Source organism: Zootoca vivipara, chromosome 12 (assembly GCF_963506605.1).
Source record: "Zootoca vivipara chromosome 12, rZooViv1.1, whole genome shotgun sequence".
NCBI classification, from domain to species: Eukaryota; Metazoa; Chordata; class Lepidosauria; order Squamata; family Lacertidae; genus Zootoca; species Zootoca vivipara.
This window is the reverse complement of record NC_083287.1, coordinates 51530762-51558254: the sequence shown is the minus strand read 5'-3', so window position 1 is coordinate 51558254 and position 27493 is coordinate 51530762. Positions and strand designations below refer to the sequence as shown.

The window sequence follows — 27493 nt, the reverse complement described above, 5'->3', positions numbered from 1 at the left end:
CCTGAGCTGCTAACCAGGGCTCATTCATCATGGTAAGCCATGGTTTAATAAACCATAAATATAAACCATAGTTTAATTTTATCTGCAAACCAAGCCACTGAATATCTAATGGTGACAGCACCAAGGAGAAAAGGGACGGAGAAAGCAAGCTTAATACGGCAGCGTTTTTAGTCTTTTAATTGTGTTTATTGGAGCTGGGAGTTAAAATTAGGCAGCAATCGGAAGTGAAGGGGGGTGGGAGATAACCAGACAGTCCCTGTTTTGAATAATACACATGATAAATTTCATATTAACATGAACAGTAAAAAGTCGACTTCTTGTTTAGTTTCCGGGGAGTTTTGTTTCATTCCTCTATTGTCTCCTTTTTGCCAGTCTCTTGTCCCTCGAAGAGTGGATACTTGGCCTCCACGTCAGCCCAGGTTATGTTGCCATTTGCAAGGTCCCGAACTATGGTGGGAAGCTCAGAGATCTGGAAGCAGGAAGAAGAAAGTGGCTTTCAGACTCCAGGATCAACGCAGAACTAATCAACTTTCTCAGAAGAACCACGGGGCTCTGTCCCCTTGAGACTGCACCGTTGCAGAATGTAGGCAGCCAGTCGCACCCAGCAACAGGTGGGCTCCTTCTTAGAACTGTAGAATTGGAAGGAACCACGGGATCATCCAGTCCAACCCCCTGCAATGCAGGAATCTTTTGCCCAACATGGGGCTTGAACCCACCACCCTGAGATTAAGAGTCTCGTGCTCTACCAACTAAGCTATGCCTTCAAAGGCGCATTGGACAGGATAAACACACACCAGACCACAAGTTAATATTCTTGTGTGCATTCTCTACTTCACTGGGCACAACTCCCATCAGCCTCACTGCATGGCCACTGCTTCCTTTTTCTGAGCATATTTCTGGATTATAATAAGGAGCCCAGGAAAATCCTATCCTTACCCTTGAAATAAAGGTATCTGTTGAGTGAGGCTCAAGTTACAGGCATGTTGCAGCTGGTGTTTCCTCCCCCATGAACACAGAGAAGGGTCATGGTTCAGGGGTACAACAACAACAACAACAACAACAACAACAACAACAACAACAACCACCTGACTTTCCCCCAGCTACTCTGGACAGCTCCCTACAGAATAAAAGTCACAGTTGTTTATTTCCTTGACATCTGATGGGAGGGTGTTCCACAGGACGGGTGCCACTACTGAGAAGGCCCTCTGCCTGGTTCCCTACAACCTCAATTCTCACAGTGAGGGAATCGCCAGAAGGCCCTCGGAGCTGGACCCCAGTGCCCAGGCTGAACGATGGGGGTGGAGACGCTCCTTCAGGTATATTGGGCTGAGGCTGTTTAGGGCTTTAAAGGTCAGCACCAACACATTGAATTGTGCTCGGAAATGTACTGGGAGCCAATGTAGGTCTTTCAAGACCAGTGTTATGTGGTCTCGGCGGCCACTCCCTGCTGCATTCTGGATTAGTTGTAGTTTCTGGGTCACCTTCAAAAGTAGCCCCACGTAGAGCACATGGCAGTAGTCCAAGCGGGAGATAACCAGAACATGCACCACTCTGGCGAGACAGTCCGCGGGCAGGTAGGGTCTCAGCCTGCGTACCAGATGGAGCTGATAAACAGCTGCCCTGGATACAGAATTGACCTGCACCTCCATGGACAGCTGTGAGTCCAAAATGACTCCCAGGCTGCACACCTGGTCCTTCAGGGGCACAGTTACCCCATTCAGGACCAGGGAGTCCCCCACACTTGCCCGCCTCCTGTCCCTCACAAACAGGACTTCTGTCTTATCAGGATTCAACCTCCATCCTCCAACTGCCTCCAGACACTGTGTATGCAGAAGGACCAAGGTTCACTCCCCAACATTTCCAGGCAGGCCCAAAAATGGATGCAGCCAGAAACCCTAGAGAGCTGCTGCCAGCCAGTGTAAGCAATACTGGGTTAGATGGACTAATGACCTGACGTAGGATGAGAACACATGATAGCTGCCTTATACTGTCTTTCCATCACTGCTGGTTGTAAGGGGAGACTTGTCTCATTCTCCCCTCCATTCAAAGTGGCGTGTTTTTAGCTCCTTCTGCTTCTACCTCCACCCACATACATCCTGGTCCCAATTGGGCTACAGTTCAAAGCAAGCAGGACTTTCCACATCTTTCTCCTCCTGTTGCTTGTCTCGAACCTCTCACTTGCCCCGCCCCTGCCCCAACGCAAAGGGCACAGCCTACCTCAGCTCGTATCTGGCGCATGGAGTCGCGGTCTCGCAAGGTGGCTGTGTGCGGCGACCGGTTGACCGTGTCAAAGTCAATCGTGATCCCAAAAGCCACGCCGATCTCATCTGTCCTGGCGTAGCGCCGGCCGATGGATCCGGAGGAGTCGTCCACCTTGTGGGAGACCCCGTTTCTTGTGAGGGCTTCGGCTGTGAGGGGGTGGGAGGAAACAAAGGTGTGCATCGTTTTATTGAGTCGGCCGGCTTTATAGAGAATTTAAATGGGAGCAGAGAAGAAATGGGCGCCCCCCCCAAAGATTGCCAGAAGGATGACTGGAAACCTCAGCTGATGAATGTCAAGGCCAAGTTCGTTTTATTTAAAGGGTTGGATATTTGTGCAGCCCTTGAGAATGGGGTGGAATGTCTAATTTAAACCACATATACAGAGAGAGGGGGGGAGGGGGAGAGAGATGCAACTGGAAACTAAATTCATCAACGTTGCCATGAACTAGAATAATAATAATAATAATAATAATAATAATAATAATAATAATAATTTATTATTTATACCCCGCCCATCTGGCTGGGTTTCCCCAGCCACTCTGGGCGGCTTACAACAGAAAAATGAAATAAAATAATCTATTAAAAGCCTCCCTAAACAGGGCTGCCTTCAGATGTCTTCTAAAAATCTGGTAGCTGTTTTCTTTGACATCTGATGGGAGGGCGTTCCACGGGGCGGGCGCCACCACCAAGAAGGCCCTCTGCCTGCTTCCCTGCAACTTGGCCTCTTGCAACGAGGGAACCACCAGAAGGCCCTCGGCGCTGGACCTCAGTGTCCGGGCAGAACAATGGGGGTGGAGATGCTCCTTCCGGTATACTGGACCGAGGCCAGTTAGGGCTTTAAAGCTCAGCACCAACACTTTGAACTGTGCTCGGAAACGTACTGGGAGCCAATGTAGGTCTTTCAAGACCGGTGTTATGTGGACTCGGCGGCCGCTCCCAGTCACCAGTCTAGCTGCCGCATTCTGGATTACCGTGTTTCTCCTAAAATAAGACACAGTCTTATATTTATTTTACTCAAGAAAATAAGCCCAAGGCTTATTTTCGGGGGGGGGAGGGTTGTCTTATTATTATTATTATTATTATTATTATTATTATTATTATTATTATTTAATTACCGGTACCGTAAGTTGCTGCTGCTGCTGAAGCGCTGACAAAGTGCTCAGTAGTTGTAGTTTCCGGGTCACAATGCGCCCCACATAGAGCGCATTGCAGTAGTCCAAGCGGGAGATAACCAGAGCATGCACCAATACAGTGGTACCTTGGTTTACAACCATAATCCGTTCTGGGGGTCCCTTTCTAAACCAAAACAGCTGGTAACCCAAGGCGCACTTTCGCCAACAGGGCCTCAAAAAAAAAATTGTAATCAAAAAAAACAACAACGGGTTGTAATCCAAAAAAAGTTTGCAAACCGGGACACACACTTCTGGGTTTGACGTGTTTGTAAACCAAAATGTATGCAAACCAGACTGTTCGCAAACCAAGGTACCACTGTACTGCAGCGTGCGATATATGAGACCACAAAGCCCTCTGGATACGTTATGGCTTCCCTAATACCAAAAGGAAAAATAATAGAATTGTAGAGCCATAAGGGACTCAGAGGCTCATCTAGTCCTGCAATGCAGGAATCATTTGCCCAATGTGGGACTCGAACCCACAACCCCTGAGATTAGGAGTCTTGTGCTCATGTAAAAAAAAACCCTGGTCAATCCCCTTTCCTGCTGAACACCCCCAATTCATCAATGCAATCGCAGCTTTGTTAACACAGGGCAGCCTGGAAGCATCAGGAGTTACTCACATAGTTCCTTCACAAACGGAATGAATTCCTGGTTTTGGCTCAGGGGAAGGACAGAGCACTTGAACGGCGCCACCACAGCAGGGAAACTGAAGTACTGGTGGAGAGAGAAAAGCGACACAGGTGATCAGGCAGGGGAAACTGACAGATCCAGAGTGGAAGAGTTTTCATCTGAATTTGATGGGAATGAGGGGGAAACTGGAAAGTTCCCCCCAATCAATTCTGCTCTATGTATGCTATGAATAATGTGACTAGAAGACTCTGATTTTGTGCTCTGATTAAGTAGTGAAAAGAACATTCATTTTGATCTTGCAATTTGGACCTTCGGCTGTAGACAGATCCTTTTCTTTTCTTTCTTTTTTGCCAAGTCCAGATTCCTCCACCCACCCAAATTAATGGGAAAGGAAAAGCTGAACCTCAATCTTAAGAGGGGCAAAGGGCACAGAAAAATAGGCAGAATGGAAGCTACTGGGGATCGGGGGGAATTAAATACAGAAAGCTAGAACCTATGTAAATACAATCTACTCCAGGTGACCAAATTGTTCTTTCCATATATACAAATATTGGATATGTGCATAGAAACATATGACCATTTAACAGAAAACGAATTATGTTTTCTACCTTCAAAAATAAGGCTGGAAGCCTAACATTGTTTTTTACAACACACACACACACGCCGGAGTTACAGAGCTATTTCATACATTTCAGATTTCCTACAGAGAGATATTCTGAGTAGGAAAATGCTTATCATGACATGTGGAGTGGGGGGTGCAAGTGTTTCACGCACCCCAAGCAAACTGAACAGACCATGTGCTTGCAGCTGTCACACTTGTTTGCAGGCTCCACACACTACAAGAAACATGAATTGCCTACCTGGAAATGTGTTGCGTGCAGTAAGTCATAATTGTGTCAGGTAGCCTGACACAATCGCGGCTTGTCTATGAGGTTAGTATTACTCCCATTTTACAGGCGGAGAAAGGGAGCGGAGAAAAAGAGCTATGACTCAAGGCCGCTGGGGGCTGAGCAGGGCTCTAAACCAAGTCTGCAATGCCCAAATCCAGCACACAATGCTGGGGCTACAAAACCCGCAGAGCCTCCCATAGGAAGCCGCCGACATACACCAACTCTGAAAGTCACAGGTTGGGGAATCCTACCGTCCGTTGCTCGTCTCCCTCTCGGATGCGGAACGTGTGCTCAAATATCGTGTACATGATTCTTCCGATGCCAAACGAAGGCTCAATCACATTGGGGACAATCTCTTCCACTAGAAAACAGATAGGCAAAAAAAGGGTATGTTTTGCTAGGCCAACTCAGGTTGGAAGGCGGGGAAGCTTCTCGCGTTCATAACAATTCTGCCCAAGAGCAACAGGGCTCCAAGGTTGCCGCTTTAATGCCCACAAACACCACTCTCTCAATTTGACCGTACGGAGCAATTATATCAGGCTTCCTCAACCTCGGCCCTCCAGATGTTTTTGGCCTACAACTCCCATGATCCCTCGCTAGCAGGACCAGTGGTCAGGGATGATGGGAATCGTAGTCTCAAAAACATCTGGAGGGCCAAGGTCGAGGAAGCCTGAATTATCACAGTGCTAGTGGCCCCCAGCGGAGGTAAGGCACTGCCATGGGAACTGTGCATCTCAGCCAAACCAAGTGAATGGCATCTGAACACATTCATAATGGTGGTTTTTTTACCCCTGACCATAAGGAAGCCATTTCAGTGCTTGTCATGCTGCCAATGAAAAACAGTCATTCCAGCGTTTCTCAAACTTGGGTCCCCAGCTGTTGTTGGACTACAACTCCCGTCATCCCTAACCACCGGGGTCTTGGTAGCTAGGGGAAATGGGAGTTGTAGTCCAACTACAGCTGCAGACCCAAGTTTAAGAAATACTGCATAAGGCTGCAATGAGATGTGTTACAGTGAATGGAAAGGAAGTCTCCCGCTGACTTGGGGCAGGGGGCAGCCTTCTGGCTGTGATATTTACTATTTTATAGCAGCAGGTACAGGGAGACCTACCATGTAATGTTTTCTGGAACCTCTTCACGCCAACCATGTCCTTTGTTAGTTGAAAAGTTTTCCCTTCCGTTTCAAAGGTAAATTCCCTGAAAAGAAGAAAAGGGGACTCAGAATCAATACCAGGCTCTTTTCCTTCCAGAGGATGCTGTGGAGTTAAAGGAAAACAGCAGCAGCAGCAGTGACCTTCCAGTCACCAAAAAGCAGGTCCAGCAGATGCCAGGAGAAGTCGAAGGTCATCAAAAGCATTCCAAAAAATAGTTATGGATGAACACCCAGGTCAGCTCAAGGGTCCCTAACAACATCCTGACCAGGTATATACTTCCTGAAAGTAAACAGCTGAGGAAGAGCAGGTAATCCTTCTCTGCAAAGCTTCATTCAATGGAGTTTGACAGTCCAACATCTCCTCCACAGGCTTGGCGCTTGGTGGATGTTAGGGGAAGAGAATATAGGGATCCTCCTCCCCTCATCAGAAGCAGCTCCTCCCCATCCAGCAATGGCAGCGAGGATGGGGAGGAGTCCAGTGAGGAAGGGGGGGGGAGAGGTCCAGGGCTCTGGCAGCAAGGGAGAGCCCCTGCTACACGAGGGAGGAAGAGAGGGGGGGAAAGGGGGGGAGAAGGAAAACATGGAGCGTAGACCCTTCTTTCCCCCGGTTCCGGAATTACGCAGGAGAAGGAGGGGAAGGAGATTTGCTGTCCCGAGACTCTTAAGTTGGAATAAATCCAGGGGCACTCCATTGCCGGATTCTGCATCGGACTGAGCAGACATGTTCTACACACCAGTTTCACTGTAAATAGACTGCACTAAATAAAACTGTCTAAAGACACGAATGCGGAGCGTCGTTACTCTGGAGTAGTCGCAACAACCCCCTGACAGTTGCCAACCCTTAACCTCTACGATCACTATGCTCAGGAAGTTTAGAATACTCCATCTTGAGATTAGCGATTAGAGAAATTAGGCAAATATAGCGAACTCTAATTAAAAATGGTGGTTGTGTATTTATCTATAAGTATTACTATAAACCTCCAATTCAAAAAATTACGGTGGTGTACAATAAAATCATTAACTTCACATAAAATACAGAACCAACACCAAATCAAATTATTCCCCCTTTTTGTTTTGAGAGTGTTTGGGGAGAAATTTGTTATGTTTTCTTCCTTTTTTTTAAGGCACTAGCAGGGAAATGCAATCCATGAAATGGGAATTGGAGGATCGCCGAAGAATTGATGCTTTTGAATTATGGTGCTGGAGGAGACTCTTGAGAGTCCCGTGGACTGCAAGAAGATCAAACCTATCCATTCTTAGGGAAATCAGCCCTGAGTGCTCACTGGAAGGACAGATCCTGAAGCTGAGGCTCCAATACTTTGGCCACCTCATGAGAAGACTCCCTGGTGTTGAGAAAGATTGAGAGCACAAGGAGAAGGGACCGACAGAGGACGAGATGGTTTGACAGTGTTCTCGAAGCTACCAACATGAATTTGACGAAAGTCCAGGAGGCAGTAGAAGACAGGAGTGCCTGGCATGCTCTGGTCCATGGGGGTCACAAAGAGTCAGACACGACTAAACAGCCAAATAACAACAAATTGCAGATGGAGAACATGGACGGGGAAAGACCCAGTCATATCAATTTTGCAACAATCAGATTCACCTAATAAAGGTATTGCTCTAATGAAGATTTAGGCAAACGAGCATTTCCTGATACTTCTGTGGATATTTTAAAATATATATATGAAGGAAAAAGAGGGTCAACTGGGAGCCTTTACTGATCGGCAGCTGATTCAGTCTCTTTTCATCTTCTAATCCAAATTTTTAAGTGAAAATTGCTCAGGCTTTTTCAGATCTTTCACATGCTCTTTCACCCTTGCCAAAGCGCTTGAGAGTGCTGGAAGCAGGGGTAGGCAACCTAAGGCCCGTGGGCCAGATGTGGACCAATCGCCTTCTCATTCCAGCCCATGGATGGTCCAGGAATCAGCGTGTTTTTACACGAGTAGAATGTCTGCTTTTATTTAAAATGCATCTCTGGGTTATTTATGGGGCATAGGAATTCGTTCATGGTTTTTTCCCCCAAAATATAGTCTGGCACACCACATGGTCTGAGGAACGGTGGACCGGCCCACGGCTGAGAAAGGTTGCTGACCCCTAGCTAGAAGAGAACATATGTACTACTGGTTCTTGTGACCCAAGAGCAAATCTCATCTATGAAAAACAGAAAGGTTTCTGCAGAAATACTACAGAGTCAACACAAATGACTGTTTGCCAGCCGCATTGTCAACAAAACCTGAAATAGTCTGAGATCAGAAAGCTAAGCCCCAGAACCAAAACCAAATGTCTCTGGGTGACATTTTAGTTATTTGTGCTCCAATCTGAGCATCGCGGCACAAGTTGGTGGGCGGAAAGTGCCTGATTCACCTCCCTCAGGCTCAAATGCTTACCCTTTTTCGTTCAACAGTTTCTCCATCTCATTGATGTAGCACTCATCGCAGATGGAAAGGTATTCCAGCACCAGTTTGGCATCCTTCTTGTAAGCCTTGCCAATGGCTCCCTTATTTGCTTCGAACTGAACGACGTTGGCCGTTTTGTGCAGGCTGCGTTAAGGAATCCCAAGGGAACAGGAGGCTGACACCACATTTGCTACCCTGATGCTACTTATCGTTTCTTTAGCGCCGTAGTGGCAGGTACAGCACATTCCACATATAGCACAGCAAAAAAAATAAAAAAGTCACTGCCCTAGGAAACCAAAACTGCTGTTCTTGGTAGTATGGCATCAGGGGCAGTAGCTGATCAAGCAAAACATCTCAGCAGCAAACATTATAGGCACAAGTCAGTTTGAATCCACATTTCAGGGGACACTTGCTAAAGTTTCCTTGCATAATTTCATTACAGTCGTACATTGGTTTTCGAACAGCCTAGTTCTCGAACGTTTTGGATCCCGAACAATCAAAACCCGGAAGTGAGTATTCCGGTTTTTGAACGTTCTTTTGGGAGCCGAATGTCTGACACGCTTCCTGCAGTACATCAGAAGCCGCACTTCGGTTTTTGAATGCTTTGGAAGTCGAATGGACTGGTGTTTTTACATGAGTAGAATGTGTGCTTTTATTTAAAATGCATCTCTGGGTTATTTGTGGGGCATAGGAATTCCTTCATTTTTTTTCAAAAATATAGTCCGCCCCCCCCCCCAAGGTCTGAGGGACAGTGGACCGGCCCCCTGCTGAAAAAGTTTGCTGATCCGACTTAAACAATTTATTTAACTAAAACAATATTATAGTATATGTATCCATTATTGTTAACTGATGTGGTTAAACAATTTTTTTAAAAAGCCCACATGAAAAACTTAAAACAAATCCTTATTTCCAGATGAATAGGCCTTGGACTCTAATGTAACTGAAATAGAAAACTATCTTTAGAAATATGTTTCCCCCAAAAGGAATTTATTTTAAAAATCAAATTTAAATTTAAAAAATCTGTTTTAAATAAAAATAATCATCTCTCTCTCTCTCTCTCTCTCTCTCTCTCTCTCTCTCTCTCTCTCTCTCTCTCTGTGTGTGTGTGTGTGTGTGTGTGTGTGTGTGTGTAGTGTGTAAAATATCATTGATTTTTACCCACCCTGGCTTCAAGAGAGCTTCCTGAATTTACTCCCAGCAGCCTCACAAACGGAAACCCATTAGGCACATCCTTCCAGCCCGATTCCCTGCCAGTCAGAACTGTTTTATTTCTGAAAGGATATGGGTTCCTTCAGAGGCTTTTCAGCTACAAGAGGAACTTTGGTGGCTCTGGCGTGGCAAGAGAGGTCGTAGCAAGAGCGGTCAGCACAGCCAACAATTTCAATCCACCCCTGAAAGAAGACCAAAAGAAAAAAGGATTCGCCTCTGTAAAGCACACCACCGTGTGAGTTAGTCAAACTCTCTCCTCTCCTCTCCTCCCCTCGATTAATACAAAGCCTCTGCAGCTATCAAATCACTTACATAGGATGTTTTGGACTCTGCATCCCAGCAGTCGCAGGCGTAGTGAGCCATTTCGTTCTCCATGTGTTGTCGGAAGCGCAGCTTGTTTGGAGAGATGCCGACTTTGACAAGGTAGAGGTAGATGCGCCCAATGAAGTAACCGAGCACCGAGTTATTGATTACACCCTGAAAGGAGAGAGGAAGAGACGGGATGTCAAAAGCAAAAAAAAATGCTTCCTCAAGTAAATATGCAGACTGTGCTGCACGCCTTGTGCTCGGTGTTAGAAGCTCAGATATAGAACTAATTGCCAAATGGCACCTTAAATCTAGGTTGCGGTTGTCACAATGGAGTGTCTAGGTGCCTCTCTTTTTTAACAACAGAGTTTTTTCAATTGCTGTTGCTGTTATTTCATTTCTATACTGTCAGGGTTGTTATGACTACTCCTGAGTAACGACCTTCCACATGCTTGTCTTTCAAAAGTCTTTATTAGTGCACATTATTTACAGTGTAGCGAGCTGCTGGTTTCATGTCTCCTCATTCCGAATCAGAATCCGGCACTGCCCCTTTTCACGACTTTGACCAACATAAAAGCCTTGGGACAGTGAATCTCCTCCCTTTTCTCCTCCTTCTCAATAACGGTGTCGGGGGGAAGGGTCTACGGTCTGCCCTATTCCTGTCCACCCTTCCCGCCTCTCTCTTCCTGCCTGTGGAGCAGGGGCTCTCCAGTGCTGCCAGAGCCTGGGCACTCCTTCTCCGTCTCCTGACTCACTTCTTCTGGCCCCTCGCTTTCATGACTGTTTGGAGACGGGCTGCTTCTGATGGGGGGGGGTGTTTCTCTGTAATCTGTAATCCCTCCCCCTTACATACACCACTATATATATATATATATATATATATATATATATATATATATAATCTCAAAGTGGTATACAACACATTCAAACTTCAAACAATCCAGAATAAAACAAATTGAAGCTTCAAGGACAGTATTTCAGATCCTCCTCTGAGTGGCATTTTGCTTTCCACAGTCACCGACCAGAGATCTCCACATGGTCGCAACTGAACCTGCACCAGTCGCAAATCGTGCCTGGTGCCTAGGGAGTTTCGAACACTGCTTGAGTTGTGGTACAAAATACCGGGCCCTTCCCCATGAAATTTCAACAGCATCCTCCGCGCATTGAATAAGGGAAGTTAAAGTTAGGACCAATCTTTTTATCAATTCCACAGGATTTTGATGCTGAGGTGTTTTAAGGGCTTGTTCACAGCTGACCAGTGGGGCCCACAACCAAATCTCAACAACGGTTATCAGAAGCACATTTTTTTTTTTGTCAACATGGTGAAGATTCCTATGTGTAGTAACAGCAAACCCACCATGTCTCTGTCTTGGAAAATCAGAGGATTTTAGTTCTGGAAAGGTGCTGAGACTTTCCATCATAGCTAAGGCTAAACGTGTAGAGTGAATACAGAATTAATCTCTTGTGTTGCTTCTCGTTCAGAAATTGCAATATGCAGACCTCATCTAGTTCTCCACAAAGGTGAGTATGTAGCAGAATTCATGGTGTTCTCTTGCACATTACCTTCACACGCTTCTACTGCAAAACACACTTTCAGTACCTGCTCAACAGCATCCCCCAGACGCATGGAATGAGCCGACTGCCCACTGGTCTGGGCTTTGGAGGAGTACAAGAGGATGTGAAGGTCTGCTACATTCTGGAACTTCGGGTGATGCTTCTCACTAGGATCCACAAAATGCTCAATTTCTGCCATTGTGAATTCTCTAAAAGACAAAGGCATGCCCTCGGTTTAGTAGCTATTCTGTTTGAGAGCCACTATAGCACCTCCCATAAGGGTGAGATAACCCACAAGCTCTGCACAACACCAAGCACACAGGTCAAGCCATCTCAATGTCTCGTGGCCTCCCAGACTCAGAGAACTGGAGTCAGCCAGTGGAAACTGGGATAGGGAACCCAAGGGCAAAGTTACAAGCATGTGGCACCATATATATACCAATTGTAAAGAGAACGAACAGAGAACAGATAATATACAAAAGGTCCACCACTTTTTAGCCACCCAAAGAATAAATAAGTGCAGTAAAAATCTCAAGACAGCTGAAACAGTAACCGGTCTACCTAAAACCATTCCCGCCCTCCCCACAAAAAAAACCACACCAAATATCTGCATTATGGAATTTTCTACTTCTGGGGATCCACTTATAGTCAATGCGGTAAAGCAAAGTAAAAATGGCAAATATTCACAAATATATGATATGACACAAGACAGTGCTGACAATATTTCCAAAGGTTATGCATTGCAACAGGGCATGGGGATCATTTTAGGAAGACACACCCATGGTGCCATTCCTTTACAAGCTGAGAGAGAGAGAAAGAGAAAGTCTGTGTGTAGTGATCACAAACTCTGTCATAGAAGAACGTTTACAGTACCTGACTCTAATGAGGCCTGAGCGAGGAGAGATCTCATTCCTGAAGGAATTCCCAATCTGAGCAGCAGCAAAAGGAAGTTTGCCTTGGTTAAATTCCAAGAGGCGTTTAAAGTTCAGGAAGATCCCCTGCGCAGTTTCTGGTCTCAGGTAACTTTAAAAAAAACCACACACACACACAAATAAAATCCAACAATGAAAGCAACTGAGAAGCAGGAAAATAACTCTCCTGAGAGCAGTTCCCCAACCTTTTATCTGGAGAAAATTGTCTTGAAATCAAAAAGTACAACCAGCATCTCTCCCCCTGGCTGCTCAGACTCCCTTTGCTGGCTTGCTTGGCTGGAGTGAGGGGGAAAGGTTCTGAGCCTCAATAATTTCCCCTGACCCACTCCCAAATTTATGATCAAGGCTTGCATCTGGTTCCATATTCTCAGTGTCTTCTTGCTCCTGTGCTTGTTTCTCTAGGAACAGGAACACTACCGTAAGTACTGTTCGATTTTAAACCAATTTTCACTTTATTGCTTTACTGCATCCTATTAAACAAGTAGCTGACAGCCAGAGGCATCATTGCTACTTATCTGTCTTATGGCCACATAATTAAACACCAGGAAGACCTTTCTAACAAGCAAGAGCTGTTCAACAGTGGAATGGATTCCCTCGGGAGGTGGTGGACTCTCCTTCCTTGCAGGTTTTTAAGCAAAGGTTGGATGGTCATCTGTCATGGATGCTTCAGCTGAAATTCCTGCATTGAAGGGGGTTGGACTAGATGACCCTGGGAACCCCTTCCAACTCTACAATTCTGTGACACTTTTCTAAGCTTATAAAATTAAATATTGTGAGGCTGGTCTAGTCAAAGAGAGATGCTGCGAATAACCCACTCAGCAGTAAATTTGGTCACCTTTATGTTATATTAGGATAAAAACACCCCACATTGAGCTGAGTTGACTACCATGGCCTGGTGCAAATATTTCCTGTCAAAAGCTCAGGATCGATTCCCAAGCGGCTTTTTGAATTTAGCTCATTCCTAGCTCCATGACTCCTAGCCCTTGCTAAATATTCCCACCCCAGAATTCCCAAATCGCATGTGGGAAAACACCACTACCCTTTTAAAATTTGCAGGTTTGGGGTGCGGGGAGTATAATTGTTTTACACATCACTACCCCAGTCCCTCCTCCATCACTGGTAGGTTCAGCAACACACACACACCGCCCCAAACAAGATCCCCAAGACCTCCTTCCCAGGGAGGGCAAGTTGACTATAAGCAGAACACAATGGAATGTATTCAACTGTAGTACAAGTCAGTCACTCTCGCCAAGCCCAGTAGGTCACAAGAAATATGACAATGTCCATGCTTAATATACCCTGGCATGTTTCCTCCAGGCCCGATAGAGGTCTTGAACATAAGATTGAAGGACACCGGAGGACTGAGGTCATTTCCAGTAATGGGAGACTTCACGTTGTAGTTCACAAACAGATCCGCAAGCTCTTCCTGGCCGTAGTTGTCCAACTAGGAGCAAAACATGAAAGGCAGATCCATTTTACACAGGAAACTGCAGCAAAGACTTATCTCTACCCACCCTTAAAAAGACACCAACCCCTTATGAGAAACTGCAAAGGATTAATCCTAGAATTTTATTGGGGGAAGCAACAAGCATGGATTTGCCAGCGCAGCCTCTTACAAGGGCATTCTGGCGATGGGAAAAAGGGCCAGAGCATCAGAGACAAACAGAAACACTGTCACACGTTTCCCAAAATGTGCTATGAAGAGGGCTGGCAGGGAAAGAGCCGGGCTGGGGGACCTGTGGCCCTTCGGATGCTGCCAGACTACAACTCCCATCATCCTTCACTCCTGGCCATGTTGCCTGATGGGTGTTAAGGCCAACCAGATCTTGAGGGCCACAGGTTACCCCTCGCCCTGCCTCAGAAAGTAAATTAAAAAGCCCACAATCCTTCTATATGTTCATGCCCCAATGCAATGCCAGCTGTTTGTGAGGACCAGGAAACCAAATCTGCAAGTTAAAGGACGTTGAGATAAGTGCACAATGGGTACAAGGAGGAACAACCCCCTTTTCCTTCCCTTGGGAGGTTATGAACTGCTGCAAATGCCTCCTAGGCAGGAGGGTGGTCTGTCTCTCCCTTTCTCTGGCCAACAGCTACTTCTACAGGAGGACCCAGTCGGGAGAGGATGGGCGACAGCAGCGCAAGCGTCGACTGCCTACACTGCAGCTATCAAGTCCCGCTGTGTGTTTCCGCCACGCAACCCTCTTGCACCTGCTTCGACAAATGGGGAGTTCTCTTCGGGGAAGCAGGTGTGGATGTAGGGTTTCCAGCTGCTTAATTCCATTCCTACCCCTTCTTGCTCACATTGGGTCAACAAAAAGATGAAGACCAACACACGCCAAGTGCCACAAGCCAACTGCATCTTGGGCCACCTCACCACAGGCAGGTGTCACAGCTACAGCTTGCCAAATCTCAGTTCCCCCACCAGGTTATTATTATCCCAGCATCCACCTTGTTTTATCCAAAGCGAAAGAAAACTGATATATAGGCACGGATCAGCCGAGAGCTCCCTTTCAGCTTTGCTCAATCTCTATGGGGAAGCAAGTTTCACAAATGTCAGCAAACCTCTCTTGCTGCACAGATTTGGACAAGCAGGACTAGAAATTATTCAAAGGCCAGAAACAGGGGAGGAGGAAGTTTCTTACTTGATAGGCTTCACGCTACATGTGGAGCTCTGAATTTGCCTGTAACGGAACCAGGGAACCAATTGCCCACCACTGTGCAATTGTAATAGACTCCCAGCAGGCATGTGGAACAAACCTTTACAATCTACACACCGCAACGCAAAGCAAACAGCCACCCCACCAAACAAATTCGCCACTGATCTATGACCTGTAGAAAACTCATTTGTGAGATGCTAACTTCCAAGTTCATCCGGTGTCTTAATTCTTCCCAGGGAAACCAAAGTAAATAATTGAAAGCTTGCGCCTCCTTTTCCGTTTGCACAGCCACATACTGACCCGTGTCAGAACATTCTCCATTTCAGCCTTCTTCTCAGCTGTACATTTCTTGTCAGACATCAGCTTCTGTAAGTGAGCTGCAAGAGAAGGCAGAAAGAAGCGTTCATGGCCTACCACAAAGCCTACCAGAATGCAGATTCTAAGAACTAGATAGGCAGTTTCCAAAAAATAGGTCTCCGAGGAGCCCCCAAGATCCCCAAAGCGGAGATCAGTAATGACAGGTTTCTCTATCGTGTCGATCATTAGTGACCTCCTTCTACAAAGCACAGCTATAGGAGAGAGTTCCATCTGGGCCATGATCCCAGTTCAAGAAGGTGATCCTGAGGCCCAACCGGTCTGACTTGTGCTCAAATACCCTCCAGACTTCTCTATAGTGCTTAGAACAGGCATCCCCAAACTTCGGCCCTCCAGATGTTTTGGACTACAATTCCCATCTTCCCCGACCACTGGTCCTGCTAGCTAGGGATCATGGGAGTTGTAGGCCAAAACATCTGGAGGGCCGCAGTTTGGGGGTGCCTGGCTTAGAAGGTTCCTCAGCTCGAGTGTCAATGTAGAAAAGAGTTCTTGAAGATAAATGTCTGAAAGCAACCGAGTCAGGGAAACCAATTTGGCTCTGCCCTTTCTCCCAACATGTTCAGGGAGAGAAGATCCTTGGCCCTCCCAGAGCTGGCACAAATTATTATTATTATTATTATTATTATTATTATTATTATTATTATTATTAATTGTTATTATTAATTGTTATTATTAATTGTTATTTATACCCCGTCCATCTGGCTGGGTTTCCCCGCCACTCAGGGCGGCTTCCAACAAATACCAAAATACATTAAAATATCACAGATTAAAAACTTCTCTAAACAGGGCTGCCTTTAGGTGTTTTCTAAATGTCAGGTAATTGTTTATCTCCCTGACCTCCGATGGGAGGGCTTTCCACAGGGCGGGCGCCACTACCGAAAAGGCCCTCTGCCTGGTTCCCTGTAAGCTTTGCTTCTCGCAGTGAGGGAACCGCCAGAAGGCCCTCGGCGCTGGATCTCAGTGTCCGGGCTGAACGATGGGGGTGGAAACACTCCTTCAGGTATACAGGACCGAGGCTGTTTAGGGCTTTAATGTTTCTAGTATCATTTTCACAGAATAAGAAAAAAAAAATAGAAGCTGCTGGGTTTGGGCCAACGGCCCATGTAGTCCAGCATCCTGTTCTCACAGTGACCAACCAAATGCAACAGAAATTCAGCTGGTACTGTGAGGCATACAGTGAACATAAGAGCGTAGCTGTCGTGGCTAGGAGCCACTGATTGCCTTACACTCCATGGATTTGTCTAATCCTCTTTGAAAGCCATCCAAGTTGGTGACCATCATGGTGACCGTCACTATTTCTTGTGGGAGTGAATTCTAGAGTTTATGTGCTGTGTAAAGAAGTACCGTCTTTTCACAGCGCATAGTTAAACTGTGGCATTCACTCCCACAAGAGGCAGGGATGGCAACCAACCTGGATGGCTTAAAAAAAAGGATCAGAAACTGTCTGAGTCACTCTTAAGACGGCATTCTGTTTCCAGGCAAATTTCTAGTCCTGACAGCTGCAGAGAAAGGCGGGAGGATATTGAAAACACAGTGCTGAAGATATGCCAGGCCAGCATAATACACGGCTTATGCTAACTTTCGCTTGGGAGAGGAGAGAGATTATAACTTTTGATCTAAAAACATTTGTTGGATCAATGCAGAGGCAAGGGGGGGGACACGCGAAACCAGTCCTGCTCTCGCAACACAGCATACCTTTCAGGAGATGATCAGCTCGAAAACACTCCCCATTTTTCACATCCTTCACCATGAAGTCTGCAAATTTCTCTACGTGGCCGGAGGTCCTGCAATGGTCAAGAGCAGCAGCATCGTGCATGGCGTCAAGATTTATTTTATTCATTGGCGGATTTATAAACCGATTCACAATGCAAAGCTACCCAGACAGTGTGTGATTAAAAAATACATGTATGACAGACTTAATGGCTTGCTTTCAGTAAACCAAAAGCAATACTACTGTGGTAGAATTCACATTCCGCAAAATGGCATGGTTATACTTCAGGAAACATCTTGAGCAGCCATCTACCTTCCCGCCGCAGGTATCTACCTATATATTCTATATATGTATCTACCTATATCTACCTTTATAAGTGTGTGTGTGTGTGTGTGTGTGTGTGTGTGTGTGTGTACATATGCATATACATATCACTTTCTTTTTCTTTTTTCACTTTATTTTATAGAACTGAAAAAACTTCAAATAAAATATTATTAATAATAAAACAGTAGGGTGACATGCTACTTACTTCAGAACAGGCTCTGGCGTGAGCATGGTGCAGTCTATCTCAAGAATCTGCTCTTCTTGGATGAAGTGCTGCCTCCAGGCATAAACTACGTTGTTCTTCAAAGCACAACCCACAGGACCAAAATCATACAGGCCACTCACACCTGCAAGAGAGACAAGCTGTAAACACACACACCATTCCAAATAAATAAGTAAAAAAAAACAACAACAACAACAGAATTCCGGTCTGCAATCTACAACATGAGTATCATAAAAAAGTTTTGCAACATTTTATTGATGCCATAAAATGGAACATAATTAATTGTTATCTCCTTACTACTGCTGGCAATTACACAGTCCAATTTTTGCAGATTAAGGCAATTAACTCATCCTACCAATAACCTTGAGAAACTTCCTTTTGACACTGAGAGAAGCATTTCCTGGCAATTTTTACTAGGAGGCAAGCACCACTGAGCTCCAGATCAGTAAGACACACTCCAGGTAAGTGTGCCTAGGATTACATCACAAGTATTTTACTCCACTGTTGTTGTTGTTGTTTAGTCGTTTAGTCGTGTCCGACTCTTCGTGACCCCATGAACCCTAGCACGCCAGGCACTCCACTGGTGGAGATTAAAAGGTCTGTTACAGTAATACCTGTCTAAAATAACCTACAAAAACCGGATACAGGATAACATTTGTACAGATTTAAGTAAAGCAAAGGCTCTCCTCAAAGGGAATTTACAAATTCCTATAAAATTTTAGCCCATAAAAATAATTTGCTCATGATGTACTATGGAGCAGTTAGAATTAGACCAAAGCAACAAATTGCATTGAATGACAGTATCAGACACCCACCTAAATTTTTTAGCACCATTCATTTTAATGCAGATGGTAAGCTAGATCTCTCACATTATTCATTATTTTATTGTTAATTCTGATTTCTATGTTACTGCTTGCCTTATGTTTAAAACTGACAATTACATCCTTTATCGTGCATTTTATCATGGCCCGAGACTGCAAAAATAAATAAATGGTGAAGAACACAGGAAATCATGCTCTCAAGAGCCCACAATTACAATGATAAATTGTGTACCTCCATAAATAGAAAAAGCCTGGTCATAGAAAAACCTCCGCTTCAGAGTGTCTTCCATTTTAGCTCTGTCCACAATATCATCCTTTGGCTGCAAAGCCAGCTCCTGTAAAAAACAAAACAAATGAATGATAGATTTCAACTAAAATAGATCTTCCCTGATCTGATTACTCTCTCTCTCTCTCAATAACACACACACCTCCCTCTTTAGAGATACATCGCCCTGCATAAAGCAGAATAGTGCTGGATGTCTTCTGCTGGTATCTGAAGCTGCCCAACATCTGTAAAAGCTATTTTTAAACACAGTCATAGGGCATGCTGCTTTCAGCTGTGTTGGAGCCAGGACATTGAAGTGTGCATGGCAAGGAGCAGAGGAGTCAGTGATAGAAGAACCTCAAAAGAAGTAGCTGAAGTCCTCAGTTGAGTGTTTAGAGACGCTTCTCACAACCTGGTGCTCACCAGGTGTTTTGGACTACAAGACCATCAGTCCCACCCAACTCAGGTACACTACCCAGGGCTGATGAGAATTAGTCCAAAACATCTGGAGGGCACCAGCTTGGGGGAGGATGGGTTACAAAAACAGATGGCTTAAAAAGCAGCCTATAGATATGGTGCAATCAATATACACCCTTCGAGAAATTTCCTGATACCGGTAACATGGGTGCTACTGTAAAAAGGGGATCTCAGTGTAAGTCCTATTAAAAGGTAAAGGGACGCCTAACCATTAGGTCCAGTCGTGACCGACTCTGGGGTTGCGGCGCTCATCTCGCGCTATTAGCCGAGGGAGCCGGCATACAGCTTCCAGGTCATGTGGCCAGCATGACAAAGCCGCTTCTGGCGAACCAGAGCAGCACACGGAAACACAGTTTACCTTCCCGCCGGAGCGGTACCAATTTATCTACTTGCACTTTGATGTGCTTTCGAACTGCTAGGTTGGCAGGAGCTGGGACCGAGCAACTGGAGCTCACCCCGCCGCAGGGATTTGAACCGCGGACCTTCTGATCGGCAAGCCCTAGGCTCTGTGGTTTAACCCACAGCACCACCCGCATGCACATACGTCCTATTACTAACATGCATTTATTTAGCAGCAGAAGGAAACTGACCAGCTCTCCTAAAAGATGATATCGCACCAACAACATTGCTAAATATGTTTTTAATAATGTCAGTGTGATTATATTTCTGTACTTTACTGTGGTTGCAGATCAGTGTGACTTACACACCAGGAAACGATGCAAAAATTTAATAAGCCTAACGTAGCTGGGATGCCAAATTTCAAAAACTTAGAAACGATGTTTGAAAAGAAAAAAGAAAAATGCAAATAGGTGTTTATATGGCCCCCAAGACATGACAGTCTCTGCCCATGAGACTTTGAAATAAACTAGAGAGGAGAAGCAGCAGTATTGGCAATGCTTTTTGCTATTATGTGGCCCAGTCCTGTACGCAGCTGAGAGAGTAGAATTTAAGAAACTGTAAATGGCTTAGGACCAGGTTATTTGAAGGACTGCCTCTTTCCACACTACATAGGAGGTGCTACCCTGTGTTCCTTCACCACTGCAGGAGAGCTTCATGGGAACACAGATGTCGGCTCTCTCAGAAGTGGCATCCAGACTGTGGAATTCTCCAACAAGAGGTTCAGCTAGAACCCCTCTTTTCGAGGTTTGGATACTTTTCTTATCATTCCACTGCGGCTTTTAAGCTGCTTTAACCTCCTGCTGCACCAACTTATTTTTTAAACTGGTCCAGTTGCTTTATAGTCCTCTCGTGCTGGTGTTTCAATGATTTGACTGCTGTACTGCGGTCTTCTAAATCATAGAATCTTAAGAGTTGGAAGGGACCCAAGAGTCATCTAGTCTAACCCCCTGCAATGCAGGAATCTCAGCTAAAGCATCCATGACAGGTGGCCATCCAACCTCTGCTTAAAAACCTCCAAGGAAGGAGAATCCATCACCTCTCATGGGAGTCTGTTCCACTGCCGAACAGCTCTGTCAGAAAGTTTTATTGTATGTTTAGTCGGAATCTCTTTTCTTGTAACTTGAAGCCATTGCCTTGAGTCCTACCCTCAAGAGCAGGAGAATAAATCCATAGAAGTTACCAGTCAGCCTTCTGGGGGCCGACCAAGGAGGGAAGGAGTATTTCATAGCTTCTCCAGCAGCCCATTTCCTTTCTATGCTGGACCCAGAAGAGCACTCATTTCCCACTTGGCCCACCTACTCACTCATCAGCATGCAATTCCTTGTTGCCAGTGGCCACCCAGCAAGTGCCTAACTACATATGCTTGACAGGCGTATGTCAAGGATGCTTTGATGGTGTTTCCTGCTCGGCAGGGGGTTGGACTGGATGGCCCTTGTGGTCTCTTCCAACTCTATGATTCTATGATTCTACAAGGCTGATACATCCAAGTTGGACTGATACGAGTTGGCAAAGGCTGGTCTAAACCGTGGTTGAGCATTACAAAGATGGGCCAGTCAACCCAGTGTAGCCTCAACAGCAGGTGATGAAAAAAAACCCACTTACAACTTGTAGGTTTACCAATCTGACATGCTATCACTAACCATAATCAAGATGAAGCAGTTTGGTGTTCACAGGCAATGCTGAACTATGGTTAATCTGGAAATGGACACTGAAACTTCCAGCCGCCTCCTTGCAGACACAATGGAGGAAGAGAAGGGGAGGAGAAACGCGCAAGTCTGAAGTTCATTGTTACAGTGGTACCTCCGGTTGAGCACAGGATCCATTCCGGAGCTCCAGTCGGATCCCAAGGTGTGCGTATCCAGAGGTTCCTGTTCTGCACATGCGCACGGCGCGGTACAGCACTTCTGCACATGTGCACGCGGCGAAACCCGGAAAAATACTTCTGGTTTTGCCGCATGTGTAACCCAAAGGATATGCAACCAGAGGTGTGCATTGCAACCCTAAACCTTGTTCATTTACTCTGGCATCCGGGGGGGGGGAGGGGACCAAAATCAACAACAACAAAAATTGATTCCCAAGGCTCACCTTTGCTTCGAGGATTCTCTTGCGAGCCTTGAGTTCAGCTACTGCTTTGTCTACATCCACCTGGGGAGCCTTCTCTTCCTTCAACTTTCGAACAAGTTCGCCCTAGAAAAAGAATTGCAAACAGTCAATACACATTCAGTTTTGGAAGAAATCCCATTAACATAGCTGGAGGGGGGGAGGAATTGCCAGCAGAAACAGCACTTTCTGCCACTTAAACTCGCAACATACACATGGATTTGAGGGACAAGCGATACCTGACCCACAATGATGTTTAAACCAGTACAATTGCCTTTTGCAAAGGGGGGGGGGTGAACTCTCACAAATAAATGCACAGAGTGTGGTGCGTCACAGTCTATGTACATTTACCAAGAAGCCAAGACCCACTGTGTGAATGCAATTTACTTTCTAGGAAGTGTGTCCAGCATTTCGGTCTCATTGATTTTCTGAAAGATGTGACAGTAAACAAAACAAAAAAAAATGAAAGAAGCAAGTTATTATGGCATTTCAATAAAAGCCATACGATTTTGAAAGACAGCAATGCAACTGACTGCAGACATCTTGATAAAGGCTTAAGGATGGTTTCACTGTGGGTTGATAAGAATGTAGGTTAGAAAAGTCATTCTTACCGGGATTTCTTATCTCACGTTCACAATAGTCCTGGGAGGATAGGCTATTATGAATTTCCCTTCCACACTGTATCTACTGGGTCCCATGGCTAAGAACCACCCTATAGGTCTTATATCCCACACATCCATTTCCACACAAAATTCAATACTAGTTTTTCCTTAAGTGGAAAACAGGGCAGGGCAACATTACTGTGAAACTTAGGTGGATAAAACTCCAAAAGTCCCAGGTTCAATCCATAGAGTCTTTGCAGAACCTGGGAACGCCTACACAGAATTCCCAACAAGTTTGTCACAAATTATGCACATGGAGTCTTGTAGTGAAGGGTACAAGACATGGAGTCTTGTAGTGAAGCCCTGGTGAGTCACAATCATAGTTCCCCAGATTTGGGGTGTGGGTAAGTGCGTATATGGAGAGGTGCATACACAAAAGTCCACACTCAATAAGTCCACTGTCTTGACTCCATGGAGAGATGCTCCCAGCAGGTGAGACTGTATGGAGCTGGACAAACCAATGCAACGGCTTAGATGGATATATCCCACGACAGCCTTTGCCAACCTGATGCCCTCCAGATGTTTTGGACTATAACTCCCATCAGCCCCAGCCAGATGGTGGCAGTTGTTGTCCAAAACATCCGGAGGGCACCAGACTAGCAGAATGCCTTAAGGATTAGATTCATATATATATATTTAAAAAAGACTGTAAACTCCATCTTCCTAGTTTCACACTTCACATTTTAGCATATCAATCTTCCCCCTAAATAGATTTCCCTTATTGAAGGACTCAAAGGGGACTGCATTTTTTAATAAGAAGTTCTTTCTGCACTGGTAACCATTCACTCCACCAACACACAGCTGGCAGGAAGAGCAGAAGTCGAGGGCAAAGGAAAATATGAGCAGGAGGGAAAGAGATTCAGATGTGGAAAGAAATCTCCATCCTTATGAGATTAATCAAAGAAGAGGCAGGCACGCCAAGCATGACAGACCACAATCTCATCAGGGAAGAAGCGAAAGAGAAACCCGACAGCGTCCATTGCTGCAGCCAGACTAACAAGAAGCTTGATTCTGAATGTGAAAGTTTGACTCAAAGTCACTGCAGTTGCAGGCTAACGTGGCAGAAGGGAGGGAACTGAAGGTTGCTGTTTTTTAAGCCAGAAAAGGAGGGAGGGGAGGGGAGGGAGGAAGAGGGGGTCGGCTGAGAGATAAAACCTCAGGAAAGCAGTATTAAAAAGACATTTGAAATCTGCATTCACCATGTATGTAAAGGGGGGGAAGCATGCATTTTTAAAAAGCCAGCAGCATTTGCAATTTCACATGTCAAGAAAGACAAAGTCCGGAGCACACAGGGAAAAAAGGCAGACATCGGGGGGGGCAGGGGGGGGAGAGGAAGGAAATGCAGACAGGATACTGTACAATTTACTTGGGAAAACCTGCCCAACCCAAAGAAAGTGCAATGGAGCTAGACTGATGTGGCAGATTTCACTGCAGCTTCGTCCCTTATGGCAGGGAAAGGGATCCACCCCTCTAACACAGAAGCCTATTGCATCAGGCACAACTGCAGGAGGAAAACATTAACCCAGCCCAGGACTGATTTCTCACTCAAGGAGATCTGGCCAGAGGTGTAATTAAAGTGTTTCTTCCTTCCCTAATGACAGGAACAAGCCAACAGTCCATACAACCTCCTCTTCATTCACCAGATCTTAATCTCTGCTGTGCTAATTTCACAGCACACAGCACACACTCTGTGCCTCGCAAAAGTCCCTTCTCACACCAAGCTTTACTTTTAGCATTTCCTTATGGCAAAAAATGAGAAAGCAGGAAGATTCCTGTTTAAGAAAAAATACTGTGTTTGTGTATCTTTTAAAAGGATAACCTCCGACTCTTGCGTCAAGCCACCAAAACCTGATTCAGCAAGATCTCCTTATAACCAGGTAATTTGGGATGATGTATGATGATTCACAAGAAAAACAAAGCTGAAGCATACACTAATTAAGATGCTACCCATCCAGTTATGTAAAGACACCCATCTGAGTCCATTTTACATGACTAGCTAAGCATGCACTGTGAACTTAGGGGCATAATGGGGAATTTACACAGAAATAACCATGTATCTAAAGATCGGGTATATAAATAATCTGGGTATGCAGGGTCTTTTTCTCAGCTGTGAAACAACCAAACAGATCCAGTTTTGCATTAGATTGGAATATATAGACATACACCCGCCAGAATGCAAAGATATAAAAGAGTATTGCAGGAACCAAGCAGATCTGAGTGTCAGATCGTGTGTTGGGAAGCAAAACTCATCTCAACCACGTGAAATCCCCCACAAAAAAGTTAAGGAAATTTAACAGTACAATGCTTTAAAGCAGCACTATCTATCAATAGGGAGTCTAAATATATCCCAAAATCATTACAACCACTGTATTGTTGCGACTACAATTAATTTATATAACCTGCTTTATATAATTTATATAATCAGCCCAAAGCAGTGAACAGCCTATTAAACTGATAAGAACATATATTATGCTTGATCTTACCCAAAAGGTCATGAGAAAATGCTTAATTTGCTTCTTTTCAAATGAACAAAAGTGGCTACAGATCTTTGAATCAGAAAGCGCAGATTCAATTCTTTACTGCAAGGTATCACACCTGCCTACAAAAGGAGTGTCGTAAGGGGTAGCGTAAAGGTTCATTAGGAATAATGCATTCCAAGTGAAACAACTCTGTAGAAAGCTAAGGCTGCAATCCCCCACTAACCTAGGACCACCGAACCCAATGGGGCTTATTTCTTAATAGACAGGTATAGAGCATTGTGCTGTGTAAGACATGCAGGAGAAGAAAATGATGCTCTGTGTGGACTCCATTCTGCTAAAAATGGGTTTAAATCATCATTTCACACTGTAGGAGGGAAAGGGGACCTTAAACACATCCCTCTACAGAGGAAACAGCTGGAGCAATCCAGCTGAAGAAAATGAGACGAAAGACCATCCACAGTATATGGGCAGCAGGGGGAAAAGAGTTCATATCATATCTTGTTCTCAGCTCAGCTTATCACAGTGGGAAAGGAACTGCAGAGAAGCACGAGAGTTTATAAAGAGGAAGGCAGGCATCTCACAGAAGACCCAGATCAAGGAAATCTCACCCACCCAAATGGGATATAGGAAACTAGTTATATGAAAGAAAATACATCAGAAAAATTAGCTGCAACACAGACAAATCTCAGGAACCTGGGGAAAGGACCCACTGCCATGCATACACATACAACTGGCTCTCTATGAGAATAGGAATGCTGCAAAAAGACACTGTGCTTTAATTCAAATGTACATAAGGACAGAATTAAGGAATGTCTGTATGAATCCAACTTTAGGTAGACAGGCCTGTAACAAAAGGGGGGTTATTCTAAAGCAATGGTGACTTCCCACACACCTCAAAGCTACAGTGGAAAGCCTTGGAGAATAACCAGGAATTAGGCATTTGTATGTATCTCTTAATTCTACAGCTACGCCATGAATGGGCGGACATGCAAGTTGGAACAGAGAAAGATGACTAGGATGAGAAAGCTTCAAACAAAGGAAGGATCCAGAGGAAGCACCTGTCCTAAATCAAGTTTTGAAAGGACACCACACACAAATCAAGGGTTGGTTAGGGTGCCCCAAAAACACCCAGGATCCCAAGCAAATCCCACCCAGAGTTCCAAGCGTAAAGGACAACCAGGGGCAGCTGCATCTTGTCAATGCATATCCTCAGATAGAAGGCTTCCAGGACAATCCTTTATGTGTGGTTGTTCGGAATCGAGCCCCACTGCACCCAGCAGGGCCTTACACCTGTGTAAAGCATCTTTGCAGCGATCATAGAATCACATAGCTGCCAAGTTTTCCCTTTTCTCGCGAGGAAGCCTATTCAGCATAAGGGAAAATCCCTTAAAAAAAGGGATAACTTGGCAGCTATGGAATCATAGAGTTGGAAGAGACCACAAGGGCCATCCAGTCCAACCCCCTGCCGAGCAGGAAACACCATCAAAGCATTCCTGACATATGCCTGTCAAGCCTCTGCTTAAAGACCTCCAAAGAAGGAGACTCCACCACACTCCTTGGTAGCAAATTCCACTCCCAAACAGCTCTTACTGTCAGGAAGTTCTTTCTAATGTTGAGGTGGAATCTTTTTTCATTCACCTCTTTCCCACTACACAGATCCAGATCATTCACCTCTTTCCCACTATACAGATCCAGACTGCACAGAGAGGAAGCCTATTGAAAGGGGGGAGAAGATAAGTCCTTTATAGACAAATCCGTGTGTGTCTGTAACTATCTCTCTCTCTCTCTCTCTCTCTCTCTCTCTCTGTGTGTGTGTAACCTGATATATGTGTGCATCCCTATTTATATGTATGTGCATCTATCTCTATGTGTATATATATATATATATACAGTATATCTATCTAAATGCACGTGTGTGTGTGTGTATGTATGTGTGTCTTGTGTGTATGTGTATATGTCACACACACACACACATATACAGGGAGAGAAATGCACAGATTCTAGAGGCCCTCATCCAAATGTGGGGGGGGGCAATATCCTGGAATGAAAAGAGGGAAGCCCCCGACCCAGAGTATGCGGAGTCCCCCCCTCCTCTTTCTAACACAGGCAGACCCCCCTCCCCACTGATGGACAAAGCACCCCCCCTCCAAACAAGCCCCTCTCTCTCTGCCCCCCGTCCAGCCTCACCTGCTGCCGCACCGCCTGCCGGAGCGGGGCGAGCAGCACCTCGGCGGCGGGCCCGTCCATGCCGGCGCCGGGGATGCTGGTCCACTGGGAGGGCGAGGAGGAGGAAGGGGCGGCGGAGGGGGACCTGGGGCGCCTGGTGGCCAAGGTCCGGCCGGCAGGGCTGGGCTGGAGGCCGAGGGAGGCGAGGGGGCTGATGATGAGGAGGCTGCGGGTGCTGCTTCTGCTTCTGAGGCGGCCGAGCGAGGCGGCGCGGAGGACGCTAAGGGGCCACGGCATGGAGCGCAGGAGGGAGGCGGCGAGGCCCGG

The 27493-nt window shown here is 45.5% G+C and overlaps 1 protein-coding gene and 1 pseudogene across 1 annotated transcript; both read right to left on the bottom strand.

Moving 5' to 3' along the window:
- Positions 1-150: 150 nt before the first annotated feature.
- GARS1 (glycyl-tRNA synthetase 1) lies at positions 151-27493 on the bottom strand. Its single transcript, XM_060280934.1, has 17 exons — positions 27188-27493; positions 21844-21945; positions 18850-18952; positions 17779-17920; positions 17234-17322; positions 15464-15540; positions 13805-13950; positions 12448-12597; positions 11621-11783; positions 10027-10191; positions 9784-9896; positions 8497-8637; positions 6068-6153; positions 5208-5317; positions 4057-4150; positions 2218-2408; positions 151-469 (listed from the first exon to the last, which is right to left on the bottom strand). The coding sequence occupies exons 1-17, from the start codon at positions 27461-27463 to the stop codon at positions 344-346; spliced, it is 2274 nt and encodes a 757-aa protein (XP_060136917.1). The 5' UTR covers positions 27464-27493; the 3' UTR covers positions 151-343.
- Positions 24888-25023, bottom strand: LOC118092399 (U2 spliceosomal RNA; annotated as a pseudogene).

Coding starts and splice junctions, on each gene's coding strand:
- GARS1 (XM_060280934.1), bottom strand. CDS start 27,463: ATGCCGTGGCCCCTTAGCGTCCTCCGCGCCGCCTCGCTCGGCCGCCTC. Junction 17,921..18,849: donor GGCTTTTTCTATTTATGGAG/GTACACAATTTA, acceptor TCTCTCTTGCAG/GTGTGAGTGGCCTGTATGAT. Junction 12,598..13,804: donor CCTGGAGGAAACATGCCAGG/GTATATTAAGCA, acceptor TTTTTTTTAAAG/TTACCTGAGACCAGAAACTG.